General features: G+C 42.1%; 1 protein-coding gene and 1 long non-coding RNA gene across 3 annotated transcripts; one reads left to right on the top strand and one right to left on the bottom strand.

Annotated features, from left to right (window-relative positions):
• Positions 1-1,289: 1,289 nt before the first annotated feature.
• Positions 1,290-24,699, bottom strand: LOC117505029. The gene is made up of 3 exons (XR_004559019.1): positions 24,530-24,699; positions 4,200-4,207; positions 1,290-1,299 (listed from the first exon to the last, which is right to left on the bottom strand). It is a non-coding gene; the product is annotated as an uncharacterized LOC117505029 (long non-coding RNA).
• Positions 20,762-23,047, top strand: amer2 (APC membrane recruitment protein 2). 2 transcript variants are annotated; one of them, XM_034164414.1, is made up of 2 exons: positions 20,762-20,917; positions 20,952-23,047. In XM_034164414.1, the coding sequence occupies exon 2, from the start codon at positions 20,960-20,962 to the stop codon at positions 23,030-23,032; it is 2,073 nt and encodes a 690-aa protein (XP_034020305.1). In that variant the 5' UTR covers positions 20,762-20,917; positions 20,952-20,959; the 3' UTR covers positions 23,033-23,047. The 2 variants fall into 2 exon arrangements, with proteins under 2 accessions (XP_034020305.1, XP_034020368.1); XM_034164477.1 differs by having other exon boundaries at positions 20,762-20,922; positions 20,957-23,047.
• Positions 24,700-27,534: the final 2,835 nt, after the last annotated feature.

The following is a 27,534-nucleotide window of genomic DNA, read 5'->3' as shown; positions in this document are numbered from 1 at the left end:
TTTTTCAAGATGGCTGCCAAAATGACGTCCTGAAAATAATTTTTTTGTATAGAAATCCTCCGATCAGAGTGGATCTGTCTTACAGTGTCACTGAAATCCAAGATAGCATCTAATTATAAGATGGACACCAAAGCAACCCAAAAATGTTTTTTTCCCCTCACAAAATTGTCATTACTTATTTGATTTATGTGATCTTGTGTCAAACTGTAGGTTTTCAGGCAATTTTTCATGTTCCAACAACAATATGACACTCTTAGTGCCACAGAATGGCATTTGACAATGTTGACTGTAGATATCAAAAATAACAACACAATATGTTCAACACTAAAGGCCTACATGACCTCGCACATGGCTTTGCTATCACAAATATCGACATCTTGCCTCTTGCATCGGTGGTCTCTGACCATTCGCTTATTAGGTTTACATTTACGCTGCCGCATTTAGTGGAGCAACAACCTTGTCTATTACCGTGGCGACGTATTAAACGTTCAACTATGACTGAACTTGAAGCTAGACTGCCTGAGATTTTAACTTCAAGTTTGGTGAGTATTCAGTCAGTGGATAGTCTTGCAGATAGCTTCAATTCAGCACTCAAAAACACACTTGATAAGATTGTGCCTCCTCTTTTAAGGCCATGCCTTCCCAAGGCACAATCACCTTGGTTCAATGGTTACTTGCATGTCCTTAGGCAGAAGGCTAGAGGTTTGGAACGGAAATGGCGTAGATCCAAATGTGAGGTGTTCCACTTTGCATGGCGTGATGCTATTTTAGATTACAAGCATGCATTACTGTTACAAAGCGGGCCTATTATTCTGATTTGATTACTAAAAACAAGCATAACTCAAAGTTTTTGTTTGACACGGTAGCATTTCTCATTCATGGACAGCCACATGTTAGTTGCTCTCCTTTTTTCAGCACAGGATTTCCTGGAGTATTTCGAGAAGAAAATAGAAGATATTAGGTCGAGCATATCTCAGCACGCCTTGGTCCAGCCACTGCACCCTGCTATGGAGGTGGGTGCTACCATTGAGGTGTTACCTGGATTTACAGAATTTAACAGTATTTCACTAGGTGCGCTTACGAAACTCGTGATACAAAAAGCACAACCTGTTTATTTGAGCCCACACCATTCTTGGGCCGACTGTGCTGGAAATTCTTAACCTCTTATTAAATCCTGGATCTGTTGCTAAATGCTTTAAATGTGCAGTGATTAAACCATTGCTTAAGAAATCTAATCTTGACCCTAGTGTATTGAAAAATTACAGGCCAATATCAAATCTATAATTTTGTTCTAAAATTCTGGAAAAAAATGGTTTCACAGCAGCTCATGGACCACCTGACTGAGAATAATCTCTTTGAGCCACTGCAGTCTGCTTTTAGAAAACATCACACCACAGAGACAGCACTCGCTAAAGTAGGATTCAAAAGGATTCAAAAGAATTTTATTGTCATATGCACAAAAGAACATGTTCCCTGCACAATGAAATGTGTCTACTGCATTTAACCCATCCTAATTGCCAATTAGGAGCAGAAGTCGCCATTAGGCGCCCGGGGACCAGCTCCAGATGTACATCCCTGCCTTGGTCAACAGCAGGGCTGAGCAAACCAAGACCGACCCATAACAAACGACACACACATAACACACAACACACATAGGCCGGCCCGGTACATAAACACATATAAAAAGCACACACGAGGGAAGAAAGAGAAAAAAACCCCTCATAGCCACTGTGTTACACAGCAGCAATGAGGAAAAAACCCCCATCAGCACAGAAAAACAATAATCACACAGACAAACAAAGACGCAGGATGACAACCGAGATTTGAAGGTCCAGTTTATCAGAACACTCCGGAGGCAGCCTATTAGGCGCCGTCAACGGCCTTGTCCGACAATCCTGGAAGGGGGAGGGGCTCAGCCCTGAGCAGTCCACTGTCCACAGTCAACGTCAGAGCTAGAGAAGCTGAGGGGAGGGGGATGACCAGGGAGCGAGGCTTAAGTGTTGATCTTCTTGAGGAGGTTTTTATCACAGCGGCCTTGAAGTGCAGCTGTGTTTGGGGAAGCCAAATAAATATCCAGATTAGCAGACGCCTGAAAGATTCCACAGTTCTGAGAACAGAGTGGCTCTCAATACATCTGAATGTAGGATGTGGTCTTTACTGACGGTCAAAGTGGGTTTCCAGAGCTGCAATCCTGCCCGAGATGTTTTCCAGCGTGCAGTTAACACCCGCCGACTGCGCAGCCACTGCCTTCCCAATCAAATCAATCATGTAGGGCAGCCTGGACGGCCCAATTAATGCTGCCTCCACTTTCTTAATTTTCCGGTAAACCAGCGCCATGCCCGCTCCACGCAGCAGAAAGCCGGTCACCACCAAGCCAAATATATACACATCTTCGACGTCCTCCACAGAAAGCGTGTAAAGGCACATGACCTGCCATCTCCTCCACGAGTCCATCACGTAGTCCATCACATGCGTCCCGGCAGGACAGGTCGGGTCCTCCACCCCCGAATGTCTTGTGGAAAAAATAGTGTCAATTGCGTTCAGAGACCACTTTAACAGATCCATTTTTGTCGTTTTCCAGAAGAGCAAAGCTGCAGCCTGACAGACAACACGCCACAGAAGCAGGAAAGATAAGGAGGGAGGGAGAAGAGAAAAATGCGTCTGTCTCAGCCGAGTGCAAGCTGGCAAAAAAAAAAAAAAAAAAATGACCAGTGAATGACCTTCTGCGAGCAATGGACTTGGTTTTGGTGCTGTTAGATCTTAGTGCTGTGTTTGATACTGTGGATGATCATATTTTACTTGATAGGCTGGCGAATCTTTTTGGGATTACTAGAAATGTCCTTGCGTGGTTGACGTCATACCTGTCCAGTCGTTCTCACTGTGTTTTGTACAATAACACTACTTCTAATCTTAGTGATATGAAGTTTGGGGTTCCACAGGGATCTGTTCTGGCCCCCCTGCTTTTTTTCCCCTGTATGTAGCACCCCTTAGGCGTATACTGCAGTGTTTTGGGATTGCCTTTCATTGCTATGCTGATGATACTCAATTGTATATGCCGATAACTGCTGGTAATCTCATTCACATAAAATCTTTCAAAGATTTCCTTGCAGCAGGAGTAGGTGGAGAGATTATATCGCCATACTGGCCTGGGAACGCCTCGGTATCCTACAGTCACAGGTGGATATTGTGGCCCAGGAAAGGGACGTTTGGGGTCCCCCGCTGGACCTGTTGCCCCCATGATCCAATCCTGGATAAGCAGTTGAAGATGACTGAGTGATAACAAAATGGAATTTGACTTCACTATCATTTTAATCCATCAAATAGTTACATTTCTATGCAAAAAGTGATTTTTGATAGGTCACTTTGGCAGCAAACTTGGAAAAGACCCACCATCTTGAATTATCAAGCGTTCAATCGACCAGATACGCTAATATCATGAGAATCACCATGTCAAATTTGGTGTTTGTACCACCAAATGCACAATGTTTCCATTATCTACACCACTATTATAGTAGTTGGTGAGATCAGGACCAGGTCTGGGAGCATGCATTGGTGCCATGCTTTACCACATCCACCACATTGTGGTGGAACCACCTTGTGTCCTGGATGGCAACCACCCTTGCAGACAACCAATCCATCCCCAACTTGTATCTCTGTGTGCAGAGAGCTGAGGATGTGCGTCAGCCCTCTAATGCCTTTCGGTAACTCATGAAGCCCATATTCTGTCCCTTCAGACCTACTTAGGGCTGTGCAAATGAACTTAATTTGGAAATAATAATTTAGAAACAAACATATTACAAAAGGTTTTTTAGACTACACAGATGGACAAATAGTAAGCATGTCATCAATCACCACCATCACATGCACATTCAACAAGGATATGGGCATGGTGAAGGCCTTTGAAGGGAGAATTTTAAAAGCACCATCAGCGGCTGAGTGCACACACACACACACACACACACACACACAGCACAACAGATGCAGTAACACACAGTGGACTGTGTGTATGTGGAACTCTTATTACACAGAGTAAGAACCAAAGAGAATGTCCTCCAACTGTCCCACTTAGTCTCACAGGACTGAAATAGGAACTCAAATTAGTCAGGCAAGTGTTTGGATTTGGGAGTGTGTGCTTTTTGTTGCATGTGCACGACTCTCTTCTCTGTGTGACAACAGAGTGTGCTCAAAATGAATTATACATTTTTATCTTCTTGACTCTAGCAGAAAATGTATCATTAAAATACAGTTAAGATTTTCTTTTTTGGAGTGAGGAGGGTGAGAACAGGCTGCAGAGTGGATGCTTTATATTGTAGTCATAGTCTTATGGTTTGTGGTAGAAGTAGAACCCAAATATGCAGACGTGCGAACTCCAAGGGATGTGATAATAATTCAGTGGTTTATTAGCTGAGCCCATTTAAATGTATGGCAGTTTGTGAGACCAACCAGATAGCCAAAAACACAGAGGAAACAAAAAGTCCATTAAACACCAGGGAGAACAACTAACAAAAAAACAGGAATCAGAAGACGAGCATAGGGATTGTCCAGAGATCAAAGGAATACTCAAAATGAGGCGCAGATCAGACAAGGGGAAATCAAAGACCAAACCCAAGGCAAACAATGAACCACCAAAGGAACAACAGAACAGGTGTACTTAAATACAGAGATTAAAAAAGTAGAACAGGTGCACAAAACAATGGTAGGAACTAAAAATGCACATGGCAAATAAACGCAGGTTAAAATGACAGAACAAAACCAATAAGGCCGGTGAAAAAGAATACAACGAACAACAAAGAGTGAGTGGAAAATTACTAACACTAACCAAACACAACCGCCGAGGCAAAGAAATAAAGACACGTAAATAAATAACAACTAAGAGGTGAGCGCGTGCAGCAGCAAACAAACAAATATGAACAACTACGAAAATAATTACAAAGTGGGCAAACACAAATCACAATTGATACAACAACAGCAACCAAAACCCAGAAAGCAACGTGGAACTTGGAATAATAACCACATAGGAAAAATACATAATAACACTGAAACACAGGACGGGGAAACGGACCACAACAATAAACAGCACGCAAGGGACTGGGCACACACACACATCCACATGACACACACGCAGGACGCAGGGAGATGACACTCACGTCCACACACCGGAGGAGGGAAACTGTTACAGTTAAAACCCCACGAAATGAGTTGGACCTCAAAATGCAGTTTAGCAAAGACACGAGAGGTAAGTGAAAAGTAAAGGTTTTAATTCTTCACAAAATGACAGTGACAGAGGCTCCAAAATCACAACTCCAAAAATAACTACTGTCTTTAAAGACAGAAACAAAATTCATCAAAGTGACAACAACCAAAAATAGTGTAAAAATCAACATAAATCTACTGTCCAAAAGGAGACAGCAGAGACACTTACAGAAACCATAAGACAGCAACGAAAACGAAAACCATAAGAGATACCAAAACACAAGGAAATAAAGACGCACAGAAGAAACACCATAGGTGTGCGAGGAGGTGGGACCCTCGCAGCGGACAGCTGTCATAATGCTGCACTTTGACACTAAGCATAACCATGATGACAATAAGACGTGGCTGTAAACAAGGAACTAAAAGGTAAACACTGTAACAGTATCATGTAACCCAGGACACAAAGATCTAAGTCTCTTGTTCCACCACTCATTCCACACACACACACACACACACACACACACACACACACACACACACACACACACACACACACACACACACACACACACAATCGTTCACATGCATTCTTACACCCTCATTCACAACACGTCTATCAGTACTCGTGACAGGATCCCAACATACACACATTCACACCTGCCCAGACACGCACATCCACACATACGTGCACAACAGGAGGACTTGAGGAGGAACAGGACCTATTACAGACCCTGTGACAACCCACAAACTCTGCAGCAACGCAAACCCCAACAGGAAACGATCCAAACACACACACACACACACACACACGCAAACACACACACACACACACACACACACACACACACACACACACACACACACACACACACACACACACACACACACACACACACACACACCAGCCTGATGGGCAAGGTCCTTCATCCCCTAGTTGCTCCCAGTGTGCCTTGTATGTAGGTGCCTTGTATGGTAGCACCCTCACATCGGTTGTGAATGTGAGGCATTATTGTAAGGCGCTTTGAGCGTCTGATGCAGATGGAAAAGTGCTATATAAATGCATTCTACTTACACACACAAGTGCATGCAGGTGCACACAATGGACAAGGGGAGACACACCCACACAGGGAGGCCAGGAAACAATGACAGATGAAAACCCCAAAATAAAACACAAACTCAGAAACACAGGCAAACAGGCAGATGGGTGAAAGCGCTACACATAGAAACAAATCCCACATTTATATTTTAATTTATATTTGGTTGGGAAATGGGGAAAAAAATAAACAGGTTTTAGTCATACTACTGTCCGATGCCTTTCTTTCCAAGTGGCTAATCAGTTTCTGATCCCCATGCCTCAGTAAGATCAGAGCCGTACAAAATAAATAAATGAATAAATAAATATTTTATCAGATTGTTTTTTCTCTCTGTTTGAGGTGTGAGTTTATTAAAGGTCACGTTAGAAACCAGGCCTGGGACCCTCACAGACAGTCTCCATCTTGTGAAAGGCCCAGAAAATGAGTCATAAAACACTTTTTATATCTTGTGGGTGTTAACAATAGGTGTAGTTTAGTCTCACATTTTTAATGTTACTGGCTCTCACCAACAGGGGAAGATCTCCCTGTGTCTGAAACTTGGACACATGATGAAGTAAAATCTAACTTATATTTCTCAGAAGTTCCAGACAAATAACACAAATACTTGATAGCTAATTAGCACAGATTAACAGCTCCATCCAGAGATGGGTGTGGTGTCTGTTCCTGAAACCCTCCTGTCCTGTGCACTGGCAACATTTCCTGTATATTCGTTTTGTGAATTGTTTTGTAAATCGTGTCGGTAGCATGGCGCAAGCAAAGGGTCACCCCTTTGAGTCTGGTCTGCTTGAGGTTTCTTCCTCAGAGAGAGTTTTTCCTTAACACTGTCGCCTGTTTGCTTGCTCTGGGGGTTAGTAAGATTAGACCTTACTTGTGTAAAGCACCTTGAGACAACTTTGTTGTGATTTGGCGCTATATCAATGAAAATAAATTGAATGTAGCAAGATGAAGGTCCTGGGCCCTGATTGAAAAGACATTCCCGCTAGCTTGGCTAACGGGGAATTCCCCTTTGGCTGACCTGGTAGAGGAATGGTCTCCCACCCATGGGATCCCATGGAATCCCACCGCCATCCCGGCCACAAAGGTCCTACGGCCACAACTGGGGTTGTCGGCAGGATGTGGGTAGTCACAGAACATGCTTAAGTGCACCTGTGATTTTGGGATGAAGTCATAAATAGTGGGGAGATATGTAGCAGGATGAAGGTCCTGGGTCCTGATTGAAATGATGTTTCTGCTAGCTTGGCTAACGGGGAATTCCCCTTTGGATGACCTGGTAGAGGAATGATCTTTAGTGCAAGCCATCCGGGGTTCGATCCCACTGCCGTCCCGGCCACAAAGGTCCTATGGTCACATGAAATTAAATAAAAACTCTGGGTAACATTGATAAATACAAAAGGGGAGCATAGTCTCACAGGAAACTAGAGAGTTTACTTCTGCATGGACATATTTATTTGCATTCATTGCAAACAATGCTAGCTTAGCTGTTAGCTTGATTCATGGTGAGAAATTACTAAACAACAGCAAAAAAGTTACAGTGAAAGACATTTCAGGCTTTTTCCTTTTTAAGAGCTTCTGACAGAGTAAATCAATCATGGGGTGGAAAGTGGGGGTTGGCGTGTTTGGATACAACTTTACATGCATGAAGGTCATGGTATATAGTGACAAACCACAAAACATTTCTTCTGAATTCATCTTGGTTCCCATAGTAACAAGCCCTTACACGTAAGTACCCCCAACCCCCCCCCCAAAATGGCCGATTACAGACCAAGATTTGACTAGGTTTTAGTGACTTTTTAGCATTCAGGTTCTCTGTAAACACTGAAACAAGAGAAAAAATATACACATATCATGGTGTAGAGCAAAGTATATATTTTTATTACATACACAACATTTTATGAGTATTTATGGGCATATTATACATTTTGGACACTTCTATCAGGCACTTCTACACTATTTTCAATTTGGCGAGATTTCAGGAAAAAATGATCATATTGACAACAAGACCACAAAAATGGAGATCATTCTCAGAGTGTGGTATCAGGCTGTGTATGAAGGAGGAGACCTATACAGTATATATAGCAAAAAAAATTTGGTTGCACTCGACACTAAGAGTTGGTACACGCAAATTTATTTTTACCATAATTTGGGTCTGGACAATATCTAAATAAGCATATTTGGCAGTCTCTGCCAACACTGATGTCATTTTCAGAACCTTAAACTTACCCTAATGTCATCATGGTCATGGACTGACACCAAAAATATATATATTTCACATGTTATTATTAAAAACAGTATTCAAAATACTGAAGTTGATTGATTTTTGACGTGAAGAAAATCAAAATTTAATGACGTCCAAACTTGAGCTGGTCTGACAGTAAGGAATAATTTATCTCCCATCATGTGATCAGCCAGTTATAGTGAATCTCTACACCAAAACAATTTAGTTTATATCATTACTAACAGAAATCCACAATTTTCTCTGGCGAGTACATCAATACTGCACAGAACTCAAGATTATGAGGGCTGTTCCAGAAATTATTCTGAGGCGATGTAGGTGGCATTATGTTTTGTCCATTGGGTCAAGTGAGAAGTGGGGACTGGAGAAAGTGAATAATTTTGCAAGGGTAAGTTCTTTAACAATGGCTCACTATTCTCCAGATAGGCAAAACCTTGTATTTTCCTGATGATAATTTCAGGACAACCCTTGAGTCAAAGTGACAACTCTTGTACATATACAATACATGTATATGCAGATAGATCACTGCAGTACAAACTTACACAGAAGTCCTTCTCTGGTGCCAAGACTAAATATTTCAAGAAAGTGCATGGCATTCACACACTGCTAGAAAGTCCTGCAAAGCTGCAATGTAAGCCTGTTTACGTTTGCCTGACCCAGTCACCTCGATATCAAAGTTCTCACAAACAGACCTCAGATCAGCAATGCAGAACTTTGACAGACTGCCTCTGCTGTACTGGTCACAAAGGTTATCCTCACTGTCACCAGCTTGGAAAACTATGGGATGAGTGACCTTCAGACTGGAGGTCACAGCCTCTACCACTTCTGTGACACCACCCTCAGCAACCGCAGCACTGAGGTCTTCAGCTGCATCCAGGTCCAGAAGAGTTCCGTGTCGCCGCTTACTTGCTAACCTTGAGAAGTAGCTTGTTACTTGTTGGGGTGACAAAAAAATCACCAAACTGAAACAAGTGGGTGCCTGAAGCATCTTGGACAACTCTCATGTTTTTGGAAACTGTGACCCCATCTAGTTTGGTGCCAGTCCAGCTGAGCTCCAGTAGGCTCAACCAGTCCTGTCACTCCTGGCCTCCGTTTACTGGCTTGTTGCACACAATAACATGTCAGTCAACAAATTATTTGTTGTAGACTGGTCTGTCTGCAATATAGTGTCAAATCTTACCAACAGCAATCATTATTTACTGACCTATGCACGAGAAACAAGCCTGAAACACATGGCAGGAACGATCATCACCATGCGAAAATGCCAAAACACGTGAACCCGTTCACACCCGTTGCAATGCTCATAACCCTGAAATACAACCATTATGTGCATGCATTGTTTGGCCTGAGAGATGCTATTTGGTGCTGTCAGGGTGAACAGGTTCATAGAGCATGTTGGCCAAAAGTTATTTATTGTTTCTATGGTCAGGGAATCTGTTTATTATTGTGTTTTTCCTGTGTTTTGCACAGATGAAAAAGCATGATTTTCAGCTTGTGCTGTACCCCCCATACTATAGCTCAGCAGGATATAGAGTGCAACCAATTTTTTTTTCACACACCTCTTCCCAAAACATTGTTTTAACATGTCCAGTTCTTCTTGATAGTACAGAATGATCTCCATTTACGCCAATCGGAGGTCACTAAAATTAACATTGAATCGGTGTGTAACTTTGCAAAAACAATGTCGGACTCTGTAGTTTTCTCTGGGCCCCTCCCCAATTGGACCGGGAGTGACATGTTTAGCCGCATGTTCTCCTTGAATTGCTGGCTGTCTGAGTGGTGTCCAAAAAATGAGGTGGGCTTCATAGATAATTGGCAAAGCTTCTGGAGAAAACCTGGTCTTGTTAGGAGAGACGGCATCCATCCCACTTTGGATGGAGCAGCTCTCATTTCTAGAAATCTGGCCAATTTTCTTAAATCCTCCAAACCGTGACTATCCAGGGTTGGGACCAGGAAGCAGAGTTGTAGTCTTACACACCTCTCTGCAGCTTCTCTCCCCCTGCCATCCCCTCATTACCCCATCCCCGTAGAGACAGTGCCTGCTCCCAGACCACCAATAACCAGTAAAAATCTTTTTAAGCATAAAAATTCAAAAAGAATAAATAATATAGCACCTTCAACTGCACCACAGACTAAAACAGTTAAATGTGGTCTATTAAACATTAGATCTCTCTCTTCTAAGTCCCTGTTAATAAATTATATAATAATTGATCAACATATTGATTTATTCTGCCTTACAGAAACCTGGTTACAGCAGGATGAATATGTTAGTTTAAATGAGTCAACACCCCCGAGTCACACTGACTGCCAGAACTGTCGTAGCACGGGCCGAGGCGGAGGATTAGCAGCAATCTTCCATTCCAGCTTATTAATTAATCAAAAACCCAGACAGAGCTTTAATTCATTTGAAAGCTTGACTCTTAGTCTTGTCCATCCAAATTGGAAGTCCCAAAAACCAGTTTTATTTGTTATTATCTATCGTCCACCTGGTCGTTACTGTGAGTTTCTCTGTGAATTTTCAGACCTTAGTGCTTGGCTCAGATAAGATAATTATAGTGGGCGATTTTAACATCCACACAGATGCTGAGAATGACAGCCTCAACACTGCATTTAATCTATTATTAGACTCAATTGGCTTTGCTCAAAATGTAAATGAGTCCACCCACCACTTTAATCATATCTTAGATCTTGTTCTGACTTATGGTATGGAAATTGAAGACTTAACAGTATTCCCTGAAAACTCCCTTCTGTCTGATCATTTCTTAATAACATTTACATTTACTCTGATGGAATACCCAGCAGTGGGGAATAAGTTTCATTACACTAGAAGTCTTTCAGAAAGCGCTGTAACTAGGTTTAAGGATATGATTCCTTCTTTATGTTCTCTAATGCCATATACCAACACAGGGCAGAGTAGCTACCTAAACTCTGTAAGTGAGATAGAGTATCTCGTCAATAGTTTTACATCCTCATTGAATACAACTTTGGATGCTGTAGCTCACTAATTTAGAAGATCTTCACTTAGCCTGGAAAAAGAGTCTGTTGCTCTATAAAAAAGCCCTCCGTAAAGCTAGGACATCTTACTACTCATTACTAATTGAAGAAAATAAGAACAACCCCAGGTTTCTTTTCAGCACTGTAGCCAGGCTGACAAAGAGTCAGAGCTCTATTGAGCCGAGTATTCCTTTAACTTTAACTAGTAATGACTTCATGACTTTCTTTGCTAATAAAATTTTAACTATTAGAGAAAAAATTACTCATAACCATCCCAAAGACGTATCGTTATCTTTGGCTGCTTTCAGTGATGCCGGTATTTGGTTAGACTCTTTCTCTCCGATTGTTCTGTCTGAGTTATTTTCATTAGTTACTTCCTCCAAACCATCAACATGTCTATTAGACCCCATTCCTACCAGGCTGCTCAAGGAAGCCCTACCATTAATTAATGCTTCGATCTTAAATATGATCAATCTATCTTTATTAGTTGGCTATGTACCACAGGCTTTTAAGGTGGCAGTAATTAAACCATTACTTAAAAAGCCATCACTTGACCCAGCTATCTTAGCTAATTATAGGCCAATCTCCAACCTTCCTTTTCTCTCACAAATTCTTGAAAGGGTAGTTGTAAAACAGCTAACTGATCATCTGCAGAGGAATGGTCTATTTGAAGAGTTTCAGTCAGGTTTTAGAATTCATCATAGTACAGAAACAGCATTGGTGAAGGTTACAAATGATCTTCGTATGGCCTCAGACAGTGGACTCATCTCTGTGCTTGTTCTGTTAGACCTCAGTGCTGCTTTTGATACTGTTGCCCATAAAATTTTATTACAGAGATTAGAGCATGCCATAGGTATTAAAGGCACTGCGCTGCGTTGGTTTGAATCATATTTATCTAATAGATTACAATTTGTTCATGTAAATGGGGAATCTTCTTCACAGACTAAAGTTAATTATGGAGTTCCACAAGGTTCTGTGCTAGGACCAATTTTATTCACTTTATACGTTTCCCTTAGGCAGTATTATTAGACGGCATTGCTTAAATTTTCATTGTTACGCAGATGATACTCAGCTTTATCTATCCATGAAGCTAGAGGACACACACCAATTAGCTAAACTGCAGGATTGTCTTAAGACATAAAGACATGGATGATCTCTAATTTCCTGCTTTTAAACTCAGATAAAACTGAAGTTATTGTACTTGGCCCCACAAATTTTAGAAACATGGTGTCTAACCAGATCCTTACTCTGGATGGCATTACCCTGACCTCTAGTAATACTGTGAGAAATCTTGGAGTCATTTTTGTTCAGGATATGTCATTCAATGCACATATTAAACAAATATGTAGGACTGCTTTTTTGTATTTGCGCAATATCTCTAAAATTAGAAAGGTCTTGTCTCAGAGTGATGCTGAAAAACTAATTCATGCATTTATTTCCTCTAGGCTGGATTATTGTAATTCATTATTATCAGGTTGTCCTAAAAGTGCCCTGAAAAGCCTTCAGTTAATTCAAAATGCTGCAGCTAGAGTACTGACAGGGACTAGAAGGAGAGAGCATATCTCACCCATATTGGCCTCTCTTCATTGGCTTCCTGTTAATTCTAGAATAGAATTTAAAATTCTTCTTCTTACTTATAAGGGTTTGAATAATCATGTCCCATCTTAACTTAGGGACCTCATAGTACCATATCACCCCAATAGAGCGCTTCGCTCTCAGACTGGAGGCTTACTTGTATTTCCTAGGGTTTGTAAGAGTAGAATGGAAGGCAGAGCCTTCAGCTTTCAGGCTCCTCTCCTGTGGAACCAGCTCCCAATTCAGATCAGGGAGACAGACACCCTCTCTACTTTTAGAATTAGGCTTAAAACTTTCCTTTTTGCTAAAGCTTATAGTTAGGGCTGGATCAGGTGACCCTGAACCATCCCTTAGTTAGCTGCTATAGACTTAGACTGCTGGGGGCTTCCCATGATGCACTGAGTGTTTCTTTCTCTTTTTGCTCTGTATGCACCACTCTGCATTTAATCATTAGTGATTGATCTCTGCTCCCCTCCACAGCATGTCTTTTTCCTGGTTCTCTCCCTCAGCCCCAACCAGTCCCAGCAGAAGACTGCCCCTCCCTGAGCCTGGTTCTGCTGGAGGTTTCTTCCTGTTAAAAGGGAGTTTTTCCTTCCCACTGTTGCCAAGTGCTTGCTCACAGGGGGTCGTTTTGACCGTTGGGGTTTTTCTGTAATTATTGTATGGCCTTGCCTTACAATATAAAGCGCCTTGGGGCAACTGTTTGCTGTGATTTGGCACTATATAAATAAAATTGATTTGATTTGATTTGATTTGTGAATACTTTACAGATGCACTGTGTAACAAATTTGGTGTTTGTATCAACAACTAAATGATTCTTACACTTTCCTGCTGCACTATTTGGTCAATAAATCCAACATATTCACAGACCTTCCTTATAAGGTTGCAGGAACTCTAAAAAAAACAAAAAAACAAAAAAAACAAAACAACAATAACAAAAAACAAAACAAAAAAAAATAGAAAAATCAGATATATGTGTGTCGGTCTTCCTCTGACTGGCCTGTTGCTAAGTAACAATGACAACAGCAATCCCCCCCCCCACACACACACACACACACACTGAACTTATAGGAACTTGCTTCAACTCATCAAATAATCAATGTTGACCTCCCTCAGCTTATAAGGGGAGAGGGATCGTCTTTCTTATTGGGGGAAACAGAAGGAAGATGTGGTTTAATGCTTCACTCTGGGAAAGGCCTAAAATGTATTTGTGTGGCTCCATGTGGTGCTTTTGGTGGATGAATGGCAACATTGTTTGACAGCAGTGGGCTGGAAGAGGCGAACTTGTGTCCACAGCAACTGAGGAAAGGAAAGAGCAGGAGGAGGCTTAAGAGAAAAAGCAGACGAGGGAAGGAAGCAGGGGAGAGGAGGTTTGTAACTAGGTCGGGGTACCAGGGAGATTCATGGGGGGTTGGGAGGATGGAATAAGCAGTAAAGCGAGCACCAATAGTGGAGCAAGCTCAGTGTGAAAAACCAGAAGTCGGGACAAATGCACTACAGGAGATGATCACACTATACCACACCATACTATAGATACTGTATTTTATCAACCATATAAAACATGCAACACAGTGTGCGTGCGTGCGTGTGTGTGTGTGTGTGGCGGGGGGGTCCTCTCCCACTTTTGATTTATAAGCATATCCACCCTGGCAGGGTAATGTAACCTTTTTATGCGGTCATTAAAGTAGGTTATAAAGCATAACATATATCAGCACAGAACCAAAAACATGAGGTGGTATCAATGACAAGCACAAAAATAACAAAAACGTATGTAGAACCTTTACCTTTGACCATCACATGACCTTTCAAAAGTGCCTAAATATTTTTTGTCCTGGTTTGACTTTGACCTCAAGTTCAGCCAGAATGCTCAAAATGCCCACAAATATGTTCTTCACATCATCTCCATGTTGACCCACTTTTTAAACTATGGTCAAAGGAAAACATGTGAAACAAATATTTATACATCACTGTGTAGGTGACACCAGAACTGGACCTGCTGATTCAAGCCCAAATCATTTGTAAACACGGCGGAGGTCGAGCTGTTTTCGGATGATTTTTTTTCTTGTGTGGAGCTTTTTTTAAAGTCCAGTCTGAAGGTTTTTCTGAAGTAGCCTTACGGTTTTGAGCCTTATTTAGATGACAATGAGGGAGAAGAAACCTTGGAGGAAAACCTTCAGTCTGACAACAGTGACGACATTGGCAGAGTTCAGAACACAGAACGGTGATTATAAATTAAACAATGCAGGTGAGTAACTTTTTTTCCTGGCTTTGTGGTCATAATCGACTGATAAAAAATTTTAAAAGATTTTTTTACTATCCTTGACATTAGAAAAAAGTGATGCGGAAGTGTGGATTTTTTATTCATGTTTTCTTAGAAAAAAGTAGAAACATTTCAAATCTGAAAAATAACACGAGGGACTGAAAATATCCGTTATTTTTAAAATAAATTTTGTTTAGTAGCGTAATACGTTATTATTAAATATTAAAACCATTCACACAAGGAGTAAATAATATAGTCTTACCTGTCCATTTCAGTGAGATCACCTGAAAACTTATCCACCTTTACAAAACGACATCTGAAAAATAATTTAATTCCTTCTGTCTTGACTGAAGAAAAGTCCATTTGTCACATGGAAGTTTGGTGCCAGGTTACAGTGCTGGCTGTAATCCGTTATTGTGGCTGATGGATCGAGTCTTTGCTGTTAACGAGCGTTTGCTCTGGAAGTTAAAGGACTCCTAGAGTCCCTCATCTGCCCATAACGTCTCACGTGACGAAATTATTCCATGATCCACAAAACAATAAAATAATGTGAAAATACTTTGTTTTGCCTCTGTGTCGAGTGGAGAAGTCGCGGGCACCGTGCGTGCACACTCATCAATATAAGTGTTTCCACCTACCAATCAAAAGGATTATGTCGGTGAGAATTAACCGTTCTTACACCAAAAACACAGCGCAGCTCTGACCCAAACCACTCGGTGGAAACGGGGCTGTCAGTAGCCTGTAAAAATCCATAAATTAATCCATAAATTCATGGGGCTATTAAGATAATCTTTCTGGCACTGATGCCAACTCCTCTTTCTTCACCAATGTTGGGAGTCACCAGGAGGTTCCTGGTTTTTTAGTGGCATGCAGTTTAAAATCTGAAGATTTAGCGCTTCACTAACTGCACACCAGGAAAAAATTTCAAACTGTTGTTTAATTTTAGTCTTAAATACTCAAAAAAACATTACATATTGAGTCATCTACACTTTAATCATGAGACTCTCAAAAGCTGATCAATAACCAGTGGGGTAAGTAAAGCCATTGGTGGATCTATTTTCAGTTTGCTTTTCATTCAGCGTGATTAGGGGTAGGATGTCATTTGTATAATTATTATTGCCTGAAGCCAAAATACGGGTATTGCGTAGACTTTGCGTCCGTCCCTCCATTTGTCTGTGCACAGCATAACTCCATTTGTATTACTGGCAGGGTCTCCAAATTCACAGGAACCATTCTTGGGACACAGACCTTGGACAAGTTCAAAGATGGTTAACCTTCAACTATTTTAAGTGGTCAAAGGGTCACATTCTTTCTACACACTCTTTTATTGATTACATGCTCATATGGCTGAAGGTACTTTAACATTGCATTCTCAATTTTTTAGAAACCACTACTGAGAATGAACAGCACTTGGAGGGAGTGGAATTAATCCTGCAATGATGTCGATTAGTATTACTTTGGTATTGGCCAAAATCACTGGATCGGATACTGGAAATAAGAAGAAGACAACCACACCCATCTCTGGATGGAGCCTCACCTCAAACAGAGAGAAAAAACAGAATCGGGCAGCAGAAAGACAACAAATACAGTATAATTTGTCAGCATTAAGCAAGAAGAAAAAGAGAAGAAATACAAAGGTGATCGCCAGCCACTAGCCCTAAGCTTCACTAAAAGACCCAGACTTTAATTATCTATATGGCCTCTTAAACAATAGTGGTTACCAAGGTAAACTCTAGCAGTGCAGGTAATATCAGAACAAATATTATATTGTTGAGGGATTTACCCCTCAACCCCCACCCCACCACACACACACACACAGGCTATGACAGGATGACCGATAAACTATGTGTTATAACACCTCTCAGACACCTGGCACTGGGGGTCCATATGGGAGAGGGACCAAGGCCACATGCTCGATATGTCTAACCCTAACTCTGTAGGAGGTGGGTCTGGTGTGTGCGTGCAACAGCACTGAAATACTTCTTCTAAATCCATATCCAAGCTTTATCCCACTCATACTGTTGATCAGCAAGTTTCCTTCTTAAATATGCTAAATCAGTCTTCTGATGTACTTGTTTTATATATGTTGAGCTGTTCTATGCTGACACACACACACACACACACACACACACACACACACACACACACACACACACACACACACACACACACACACACACACACACACACACACACACACACACACACACACACACACACACACACAATGTCACATGAAGTAAGGCTAACATACTTCAAAATGAATGTAGACATTTCTCTTATTTGGTGCAAACAAAAGGGCACTTTCTATTTTGTATTTTAAGGGCTAAATTTAGAAGCAGTGCAGTGCTAAGTGTCGCTGCTAGTTTCCAGCTTGCGATGTGTGTACTCTGCTTGTACACCAAAGGATGTGTCTTTAGTACATCAAACTACAATGAAATTATTCTCAAAACAAACAATAAAAATTAAGAAGTAATGGAAAAATACAAAACTTCATCTTACGTAAATCACTATTTAATCTGAGGGAGCTTTGGTGGCTGTTAAGTTCTTTTATGTGGTGAGTGATCTCAAAAAAGAATCGGACAGTCAACGGACTTCAAAGTTTAGATGTTATACTGAAAAAGTTCAAACACTGATACAGAGAGTCATCTGCAGTACTGGGGTCTCTGCAGCCCGGATTTCCTTTCTACGCTAACTTTTGTTCCTCCAGCCGGCCCCATGTGGGCAGCTCTTAGCCTGCCGTAGCCCTACAACTGGCCTTGAATTGAGCCAGATACTGGCCTCTCTGTCCTAGCCTGTGATTGGTTAGCGGCCGAGATGCTGACGTCAGGCCATGCGTCATCCTAACGTTGATGTGGCACGAGTGCTGCTCTCCTATTGGTTGTTTAGGAGAGGGAATTCCAGCGCTGCTCTCCTATTGGTCATTTAGGAGTGGGAAATCTCACGCCAAAATGGAGTCCAGTATCCGGACCAATTCATAGCCGGGCCGGTTGTTGGGTTAAGCCTGTCGTGAATCAGTGTCTATGTGATTGGCTGCAAAGTGAAGTGGGTGGTTACAACCCCAATTCCAATGAAGTTGGGACGTTGTGTAAAATGTAAATAAAAACAGAATACAATGATTTGCAAATCCTCTTCAACCTATATTCAATTGAATACACCACAAAGACAAGATATTTAATGTTCAAACTGATAAACTTTATTGTTTTTGTGCAAATATTTGCTCATTTTTAAATGGATGCCTGCAACATGTTTCAAAAAAGGTGGGACAGTGGTATGTTTACCACTGTGTTACATTATCTTTCCTTCTAACAACACTCAGTAAACATTTGGGAAGTCTTTTGTTGCCCCGTCCCAACTTTTTTGAAATGTGTTGCAGGCATCCATTTCAAAATGAGTAAATATTTTCACAAAAACAAAAAAGACTCAGTTTGAACATTAAATATCTTGTCTTTGTGGTGTAGTATTCAATTGAATATAGGTTGAAGAGGATTTGCAAATCATTGTATTCTGTTTTTATTTCCATTTTACACAATGTCCGAACTTCATTGGATTTGGGGTTGTATAAGCGGGTGTCTTCTCACGTTGTGTTTAAGGTTATGTGAAAATCTTATAGTGTTTGTGTATGTGTGTTTCTGACATGCATGGGTGATCTTGTAAATGAGCCACTCATGTCCCCATCTAAATAGCAATGCACCAGGTTCCAGGGCAGATGAAAACCCATGATTACTGTAAATAAGAGACTAAATTCAACCCCTTTGTGCCCTTGCATTAGTTTGTGCTCAGATTCCACACCATGCAAATAACAAAGTGTAGTTGAACATGCCCCATGTATGCGGTTTTAGACTGTACGCTGTAGATGATCAAAATAGGGCCCTCAAATTTAAACAACAATGTGGAAAAAACTATTTTAGATTTGTAGCTATAATATGAAAAAAGAAAGACAGAAAGAAAAAAAGAAAATTCCAGGCTCTAACCAACTTACAAGCCTATTTGAAATTAGCTTGTTAGCATACAGCATGAGTCAGCAGTGCATGAGTTGTTCAATTTAACAATGAACTTATAATGGACTACAGTCAGAATCTATAAAGAATAAAAATGCCCGTGAGAGCCTTTTTCATAACATTCCTTTAGTGCTATCACTTCTGTGTGCCTTCAATTAATTTTTTTTTTATTGTTTTGTGGTAGGTGTATGAAAAAAAATTTCTAGCTTTCTAGCTCTTTGACTCTAATTTGGTTGCCATGGTTTTTGGCTACACTTCAAGACGGCAGTAGGTCTCCACACTGTGAGAAGAACTAAGCATCTTCAAAATGGTAATGTACAGTACACTGTAGTACATTGTGCTTCTAACAGTATATTATTTTTCCATGTTGAAAGCTTTTACATACAAGCATGTGTGAGCTAAGTGTGTGGCGTTAGCTTATGTTGTAGCACTCTTATTAGCAGAGTAGCATTGCAAAGCTGCTTCGCCACGTTGTGATTCTGAAAAGTTTTAACGCCCAGAAAACTCACCAGCAAATCTTTCTCAGGTAAGAGTTTGCTATTATGAAAAATAAAATACCTCATTTGTTTTCTCCAAACTTTTAGCATGACTAGAAGTAAATATTTATTGGAGTGCTATTCTTAAAGAAATCAGCTGTCTGCAGTGGGTTTTTTTCCAAGGTTGGTGCATAAATAATTAGTGCTTGGGGTGACACAATATGATTGAAAGGATTATGACTGATCATACCAGAGAGAAACAAGATGATTTAGGTATGTATAGAGGAGGGATGCAGTATATTTAGGGAGAAGAATGCTGAGGTTGAAGTCGCTAGGCAGGAGAAGAGGGGGTCAAATAGAAGAAGAGCTTTTATGGATATGGTTGGTGTGACAAGAAGATGAGTATGTTCATATGGCAAGTTTTTGTTCTGGTTGTTTGCAACAACTATATAGAGCTGTATTTGGTCAATTTATTCCTTATTTTGGAGGACATGGAAGTAGTCATTCAGAATCTTTTGAACATAAAAGTCATTTATTTAATATATTCAGTTCTAAAACGTATGCATGTATATTATATCTTTTCACTTGTTGATCTCCCCACCTTCAAACTGGAATTGACATATAGAAATCAATTTGCACACCACCTTTGATATTTCTATTTGTTTCTTGTGCACAACTACTGGAGTATGTGCTTTTACTCGTTGAATACTGGGATTCAGACAGTACAGATACAAGGATGGAAGCAAGTCTAGCAGAGCAATGAACAAATAAAAGAGCAAGCTGTACATCTGTGATGAGCAAGGTGGAGGAAGAGGATGGGGGAGGGAGTGGGGGACAGACACTGGCGCCCCGCCAACATTGACGAAAGCTGCTTAGCCCACCCAGTTGCTATGGATACTGTGAGGTAGCAACCAGCATGGGTGTGAATATGAGAGAGCAAGAGAAAGGAGGGAAAGGAGGGGGGTGGAAGAAGGGAGAGAAAACCAGCAGGCAGACGTTAGAGCAAGTCAGAGTGGGAGTGAAAGAGCACCAGGCAGCTGGGTGGAAAGAGGGAGAGCGTGGGTGAGTGTATGTGTGGTGAGGACAGAAAGGCTGGGAGAGACAGTAGAGTGGAAGTGATAGATCGCTGGACGATGGAGGTGCAGTCGGAGTGTGTGGAGCCTCCTGTGGCCCCGCACTGTGAACCCCAACCCACAGGGAAGATCAACAAAGCTGCCTTCAAACTCTTCGGAAAGCGGCGCACTGGCTCTGGAATGGCAAGCTTCTTCTCCTTCAGGAATAAAGGGGCCACAAATAGTGGAAACAATGGGATTTCTGACAGTGGAAACGGCTCAGTAGCACCGGTGGATCTCATCAGGAGCAAAACTCACGATGGACTAACGGGTTCCAACAGTGATGCTGATGGGAATGCAGGGGAGCGGCTGACTGCCCAGGAGGCAGGCCCGGTGAGGTCGCTCAGCAAATCATTCAGTTTCTTTTCTTTGCTTCGACGTGGAAGTTTTAGATCGAGTGAAAATGGAGGGGCGGGGTTTGCTGGGAGAGGGAGGAGCCTAAAGGGCTTTTTCAGCAGCATGCGATGGAAACGTAAGGATAAAACAAATGAAGGAGATGGGGAAGTATTAGAAGTGAGAAAAGAAAAGGATGGGGATATTACCCAAGATGAAAAGGTAAAGGACATCACTCTCACACTTGAACCTCATCCACACCATCACCTTGAGGATTGTAGGGATCATGAGACAGAACCTAATGAAGAGGAAGTAGAGACTCCTGCTACCAGCAATACCATCACACCTTCGCACTGTGTTGCCATGCCAGGGCCGTCTTGTGTGCCAGACTCACCCTTCCCTTACACACCCACTGACTCACCAATCCATCCTTCTGTATCAAAAGCCAAAGCCTCAGTTTCAAGCCTCACCCCCTCTCTTGCTACACCCCCTCCAGATCGCTGTAGCACAGGCGATCCGCCTTCTGAACCTTCGGTGGACCGCCTATGTTCCCTCCTTTTCACAGACGTCACATCCCTTAAGAGCTTCGATTCACTGACTGGTTGTGGCGACATCATTGCTGATGCAGAGGAGGAGTGTCCAACAGGCAATGGGGGCAATGGAGGCAGTGGCACCAGTAGCAGCAGTAGTGGGGGAAGTAGTGGGAGTGCAGGAGGGAGTGCCGGGAGAGTTGCTGCCACGGTTCTTGTTTCCCCATCCAAACCCAGATTACCATCCCAGATGGCACAGGCAATGTTCTCCATTTCCCCTAGTTCAGTTTCTGTGCCGCTTCATGCACGTGCCCGCGTGACACCTGCACTACAGCAGCCCCCAGCTGGTAGTGGGGTGGTTGCTTACATGGGTGGGGGGGAGGAAATGGCAAGTCCAGAAGGAGTAGATGATGCAGACATGCAGGGGCTGTGGCACATGCTGCCAGCCACAGGGGAAAACTCTCCTGCTTTGCCCAGATCTCTCCAACCTCCCTCCTCAACACCAACTGCTACTTATCCCCCTTGCTCTACCGCCAACCCTACAAGCAGCCACCTTTCACTCAGGAGTGCAGACAGAAAGGTGCCCCAGGTGAAAGCTCTTGGGCTCAGTAAAATCCCAGTGGTTGGGGGAGCAGGAGGCCGGGCAGCTAAGCTACCCCTCCCTCACTTGTATGGGCATCATGCCACATCACCGAATGAAAAGGAGCCTCTCAGTGATGAAGGCTACTGGGAAACTCCCTCTGCAACCCCAACAGCAACACCTGATGAGATTGGGCTGCAGCGCAACCAGAAGGTGCCCCTATCACGTGACAGTTGCTCTGGAGACCACCTGTATGATCTCTACAATGACCCTGAAGTGGAAGGTGATGACGAAGAGCAGGAGGGCGATGAAGATTTCACCAGTACTCCTTCCCCCTCCACTGAATGCAAACAAAGCTCCCACTCCCAAACAACTCCTCCTCCTTCCTCTTCCTCCACTTCCTTCCGATCAATGAAAGGCAGCACCAGCCTGCCCCGAGAATCCAAGATCCCGGTAAGCACCAGACAAGCCACACCCCCTCACTCTGTCAGCCAGTCATCTCTCTCATCTGTCCAAGAGTCTGAAGCCCATCGACCAAAGAACCAAGCGCCAGCCCCAGCACGCACCAGGATCCCTGTATCCAAGATGCCTGTTCGTCGATCAGGAAACAAACCTGGTAGTTCAAGCAGAGGAACTGGTTCCAAAAAGTAGCTTGTGTCAACGGGGCAGTGCTCTTCTACTAACTCATGGACTTGACTGTACATCGCTACAGTGCTGTTTATGAAAAGCCATTCAGAGTTGTTCCTGATGATGAAAATATCGAGCTGCAGAGCTAGCTATTTGTAAATCCCTCACAAATCTCAAAAGCTCAAATATTGTGAGGGGTTTTGGAATATGACAGGCTGTAAAGTAAAAAGTAGATTCCAGATACTGGTTTAACACTTTGCTTGCTGACTCTTGACAATCTGTGTACTTGCAACAGGCACATTTGCCTGAAAGGTTTTGTGACCTGAGTTTGACAGCCACTTTGATAGCTTTTTTACTCTCTCAGTCTTAGTAAAGGTTGACACTGAACACAGATCATGACTGTACACTGCACAAAAGCAGAGCACCTTTTGACCCTTTGTGTTTTTCTTATGGACTTCCATATTTCAGAACTTAATTTGCTCATAATGACGTGATCTAATCAGTGACGTGTGTTTGTCTAATCCGTAACAGGTTACCTCCTGAATCTGTGATTTTAGAGCCAAAGTATGAAACAGTCTTCATCAATTTGGGTTGTGCTTATCATTGTTCACCATTGCATTCTTTTTTTCAATTTGGTGTTTCTTTGCTGTTAGATGATAGTTTGATGGTATGTGCAACAAAATTTCTGCACAAAGACAGAAAGAAACACTGAGATCGGAACGCAAGTTTAACCTGTTTTTCATGTAGCAGCTACTAATGTTGCCTGCACAATATCACTGACTGGCTAGCATCTATCATTACTACTGGCCTGTGTTTGGATTATGTTTGCTGCACCCCACTGCATCACTGGAATTACATCTATCGGATTTCAATCTCTGGGATTTACAACTGATTAATATCCAATAGAAAGCTGCAAATCTATTGCAATCGTCCATCACCAGGAATCACTTGCACTGATGCTTCGACTACAGCAGCATGCACCCTTTGTGGTGCATGACCGCAAACCTTTTCTCTCCCTTTCTGCATGCAGTGCCACAGATACAAGGCACAAAGGTCAGGGAATAGCAACAAACACTGGAAGATGTTAAACTATCACACAGTCCAACCTTTGGCACTGTCTTTCTACTGACGTTGGATGACTTTATTCTTTACAAACCCATGCACAAATGAATTTTTGTAGTTATTTCTTCAACACTGCATTTTATACTGTTTCTATAGGCTCCCGCGACTGCACGGAACTTCAACTGTGATTGCACCAGCTTTTTGATTTTGTTGATCTCTGTTACAACAGAGAGGCCCAAAATAGATTTTATTATTATTATTATTATTATTATTATTATTATTATTATTATTATTATTATTATTATTATTATTTCTACCCAGACTGCAACCAAATAATGACAAGACATTTGTTAGTTGGTTCCATTTAAGATCAATTTATAAAAATAGAATGGAATTTGTTTAAAATGCCATACTGGTCATTTTGATGTGTTGGATAATTGTTTTTCTTTTAATTATTACTTTGTATTCAACTTTGCAACAAGATTACATAGCTGTCTTTATGACAGTGCATGAATGCACCATCCATAAATGTAACCAAACGTGCTTCGCAGCTTTAATTGTACTAAAGCTGTAATAGGCAGTCAGAGAATCCAGTAACTGTGCCATACACGTTTGAATCATTTGAATCATGCAAATTCATTCTTTGCATGAACCATAATATCGTTCTGTGTGGTCTTGGCACTGAATCAGTTATCTTGAAAATTGAACTGCATTAATCCTTGACTATTCTTCCACCACATTTACTCCCTATTGGCTCTTAGCCATTTGAGTTAAACATGATCTTGAGTTTGACCTGTTCAGATCACCCAAGATCAAAGATCGTGTGACCAATTGATAGGTTATACATATAATTTCCTATTTGTGCTTAACAGGGGTGTCTTTAATTGGAATAGCCCTAATCAGAATCTGGCACAGAAACTTTGACCTTGGCCTTTGACCTTGATTTTTAACCAATAATTTTTTTCAAAATCAAATCTCTTTGACCTTGGATGATTCTTCATTTTACCATGCTCGTTCAAAATTAGATCAAAACTCTTCAAGTTATTTTGTTCACACATGTATGGGTAAAAACACAGGACTGAAAACTATAGTTCTGCATGTGCTACTGCTGCATAGGGTCGCAAAACATGAATTGCTTGCTTTCATGGCTTCATGTATCAGGTAGTTGATTTTTTTTTCTGTTTACAGTTCATTGTTCCACTTACATGATTTGGAAAATGATTACCAAAAGTAATATAATGGGTGATCGACATAAAATATCCAAATGGCCTGGATGGTTATTTGACACTGAGCCATGTCGGTCCTTCACCTTTCTCCCCTGACGATTGTACTTGAGAACATTGTATAAACTCTATCTGTGACCCAACACTGCTGAGTGCCAACCTGAATGCAACTTGACATCGTCACTATAGATCGGCGGGCAGCATAAATTTTCTCTCTTTCCTCTTTTGTAAGAGAATGATGAATGGTGGCATTTATGGTTTTTGTAAGTCTCTGAAGACAGACCGCTGCAGTGTGTACAGTCGTGCAAAGCACGACTTGTATTGAGAACACGGGGTATAGCTCAGTCCTGAATGGCTTTTGTTAGTTGGGCAAGTAAAAGGTGAAGTGTTCTGGATTGGCTATTCTACCTCACAGTAGCTTTTCATCTCATTTACAATCTGACAGTTCTGCTCTAAATTCAGATATCTTTTCAGCCGACTAATGGTGCAGTCTAGGGCAGATCCCGAGGTAACCTGATCCCAGGTCTGCAGTGAGAACACAAACAACGGGAGGTTTGAGGTCATCTGAGGAGCAGACAACAATCGTCCCCCTTTATTTGTTCTCTGCCTACACTTTGATCCTGTTCATAATCACTTCTTTTTATATACCTTGAAGGTAACCAGTGAGTCCCTCCATGGACACTGTCGGCAATTAAATTGTGTTATTAACAGTAAAGATGTGTTGTAGACACTGTTTGCAATAACCTCGATTGTGCATTTTCTTATACTGGATGAGCTTTTAAATCCCCGTACTAGCTACTTTGAGGTTGTACACAGTTAAGGGCCATTTCACACATAACACGATTGAAGCCGACTAGCGCACGAAGGAGGAATTGCATAGCATTCGTGAAAAATCGGTACACTTATCGCTACAGCCATTTGCGCACACAAGCGGCTGAAAGACAGCGAATGCCCTGCGTGTGCTCATTCAATCCCCCTCTTGGCAGGTGTTGGCCAAATTCCAGGTGTCACACATGGACATCTAACACCGCTTGCTGCACACTTAGAAATGGCCGGGCTATTCATGCACCTGGTACGATAGTAGACAGCAGGCGATCGCATTCAACCCGTCTGTGAAAATTGTCAAAGTGTAACATGAGTGTGGAATCACTTAGCAACACACATGGGTGTAACTGTGCCACTGGACCAGCTGATCACTGTGTACTGCAACTCAGCTGGAGAACACGCAGTGCACATGTGTGTGCATGGCTCACACCCTCATGAGGACCAGCCAACATCTGAGCGTGCGTGACAGTGTGAAGCCACCCGGCCGGATAATGTCATTTCCACCACTTAAATTGTAGTTTACATGACAGACAGAAAGAGTGGAAATAAAATAAAACACATAAGGGTGAAGGCGTGAACTCATTCTTGTGTGATTGCTTTGCTCATATGCTTTGCTGTGGACATAGAGCGCCTGTCAGCAGACTGCAGACAGCTGGGTGTGACTGTGCACGCAAGGTGTTAAATTAAAAAACACAGACAGATCAGACAGATGCATGACAAACACATAGTAATACATACATTAAATTAAAATCACAGAACAAAGCAACAGAGAGTGAGCCTTTTTTTTCTGTGGCCTGCCGAGGTCCGCTGACAGAGGTGGGTGTGTCCCCCTGCGACGTGCAGCTCAGATATCTGTGCTCGCATGTTATAGCTGGGGACACCTGTACTGGCTTGTAGGATATTAAGTCGCATAACTACAGCGTGAAGCGTGGACGTCGGCATGCTGTCCTCGCGTGGAAATAAATTAAAACACATATTGCTTCAGCTGACCGCTGCATCAGTGCACTGCAATGCTGGTGAATATCGTACCATGCAGGAAATCACCCCACGGGACGCCCCCGCGAGGCGTGTGTCACTGCGGGATTTCCCCACATTGTAATAATTAAAACACAGATCACATTTACAGCAGATCACTGCGTGCTGGGCACGCCATGCTGGCTACATGTGTTCACGACACGAGAGCCTGGCTTTTCATGACACGGTAGCTGGCTGGCTCCAGCACATCAGGTAATTCATGCAAAACATGGAAGAGAGAACAGTAATCAATGTCAATTCATTACTTCCTGGTGTACGTCTAGGCGGTGGCTAAACCCGCTCTTTATAAGAGGAATTAAGTATTATAAATTGCTGTGGTTTATTAAGTTTCCCTCCACTGCTGTGTGCGCGACTTTCCACATGCTTGCACTGTGTTCGTGT

This window comes from Thalassophryne amazonica, chromosome 1, assembly GCF_902500255.1.
Source record: "Thalassophryne amazonica chromosome 1, fThaAma1.1, whole genome shotgun sequence".
NCBI classification, from domain to species: Eukaryota; Metazoa; Chordata; class Actinopteri; order Batrachoidiformes; family Batrachoididae; genus Thalassophryne; species Thalassophryne amazonica.
This window is presented reverse-complemented; position numbering and strand designations above follow the sequence as displayed.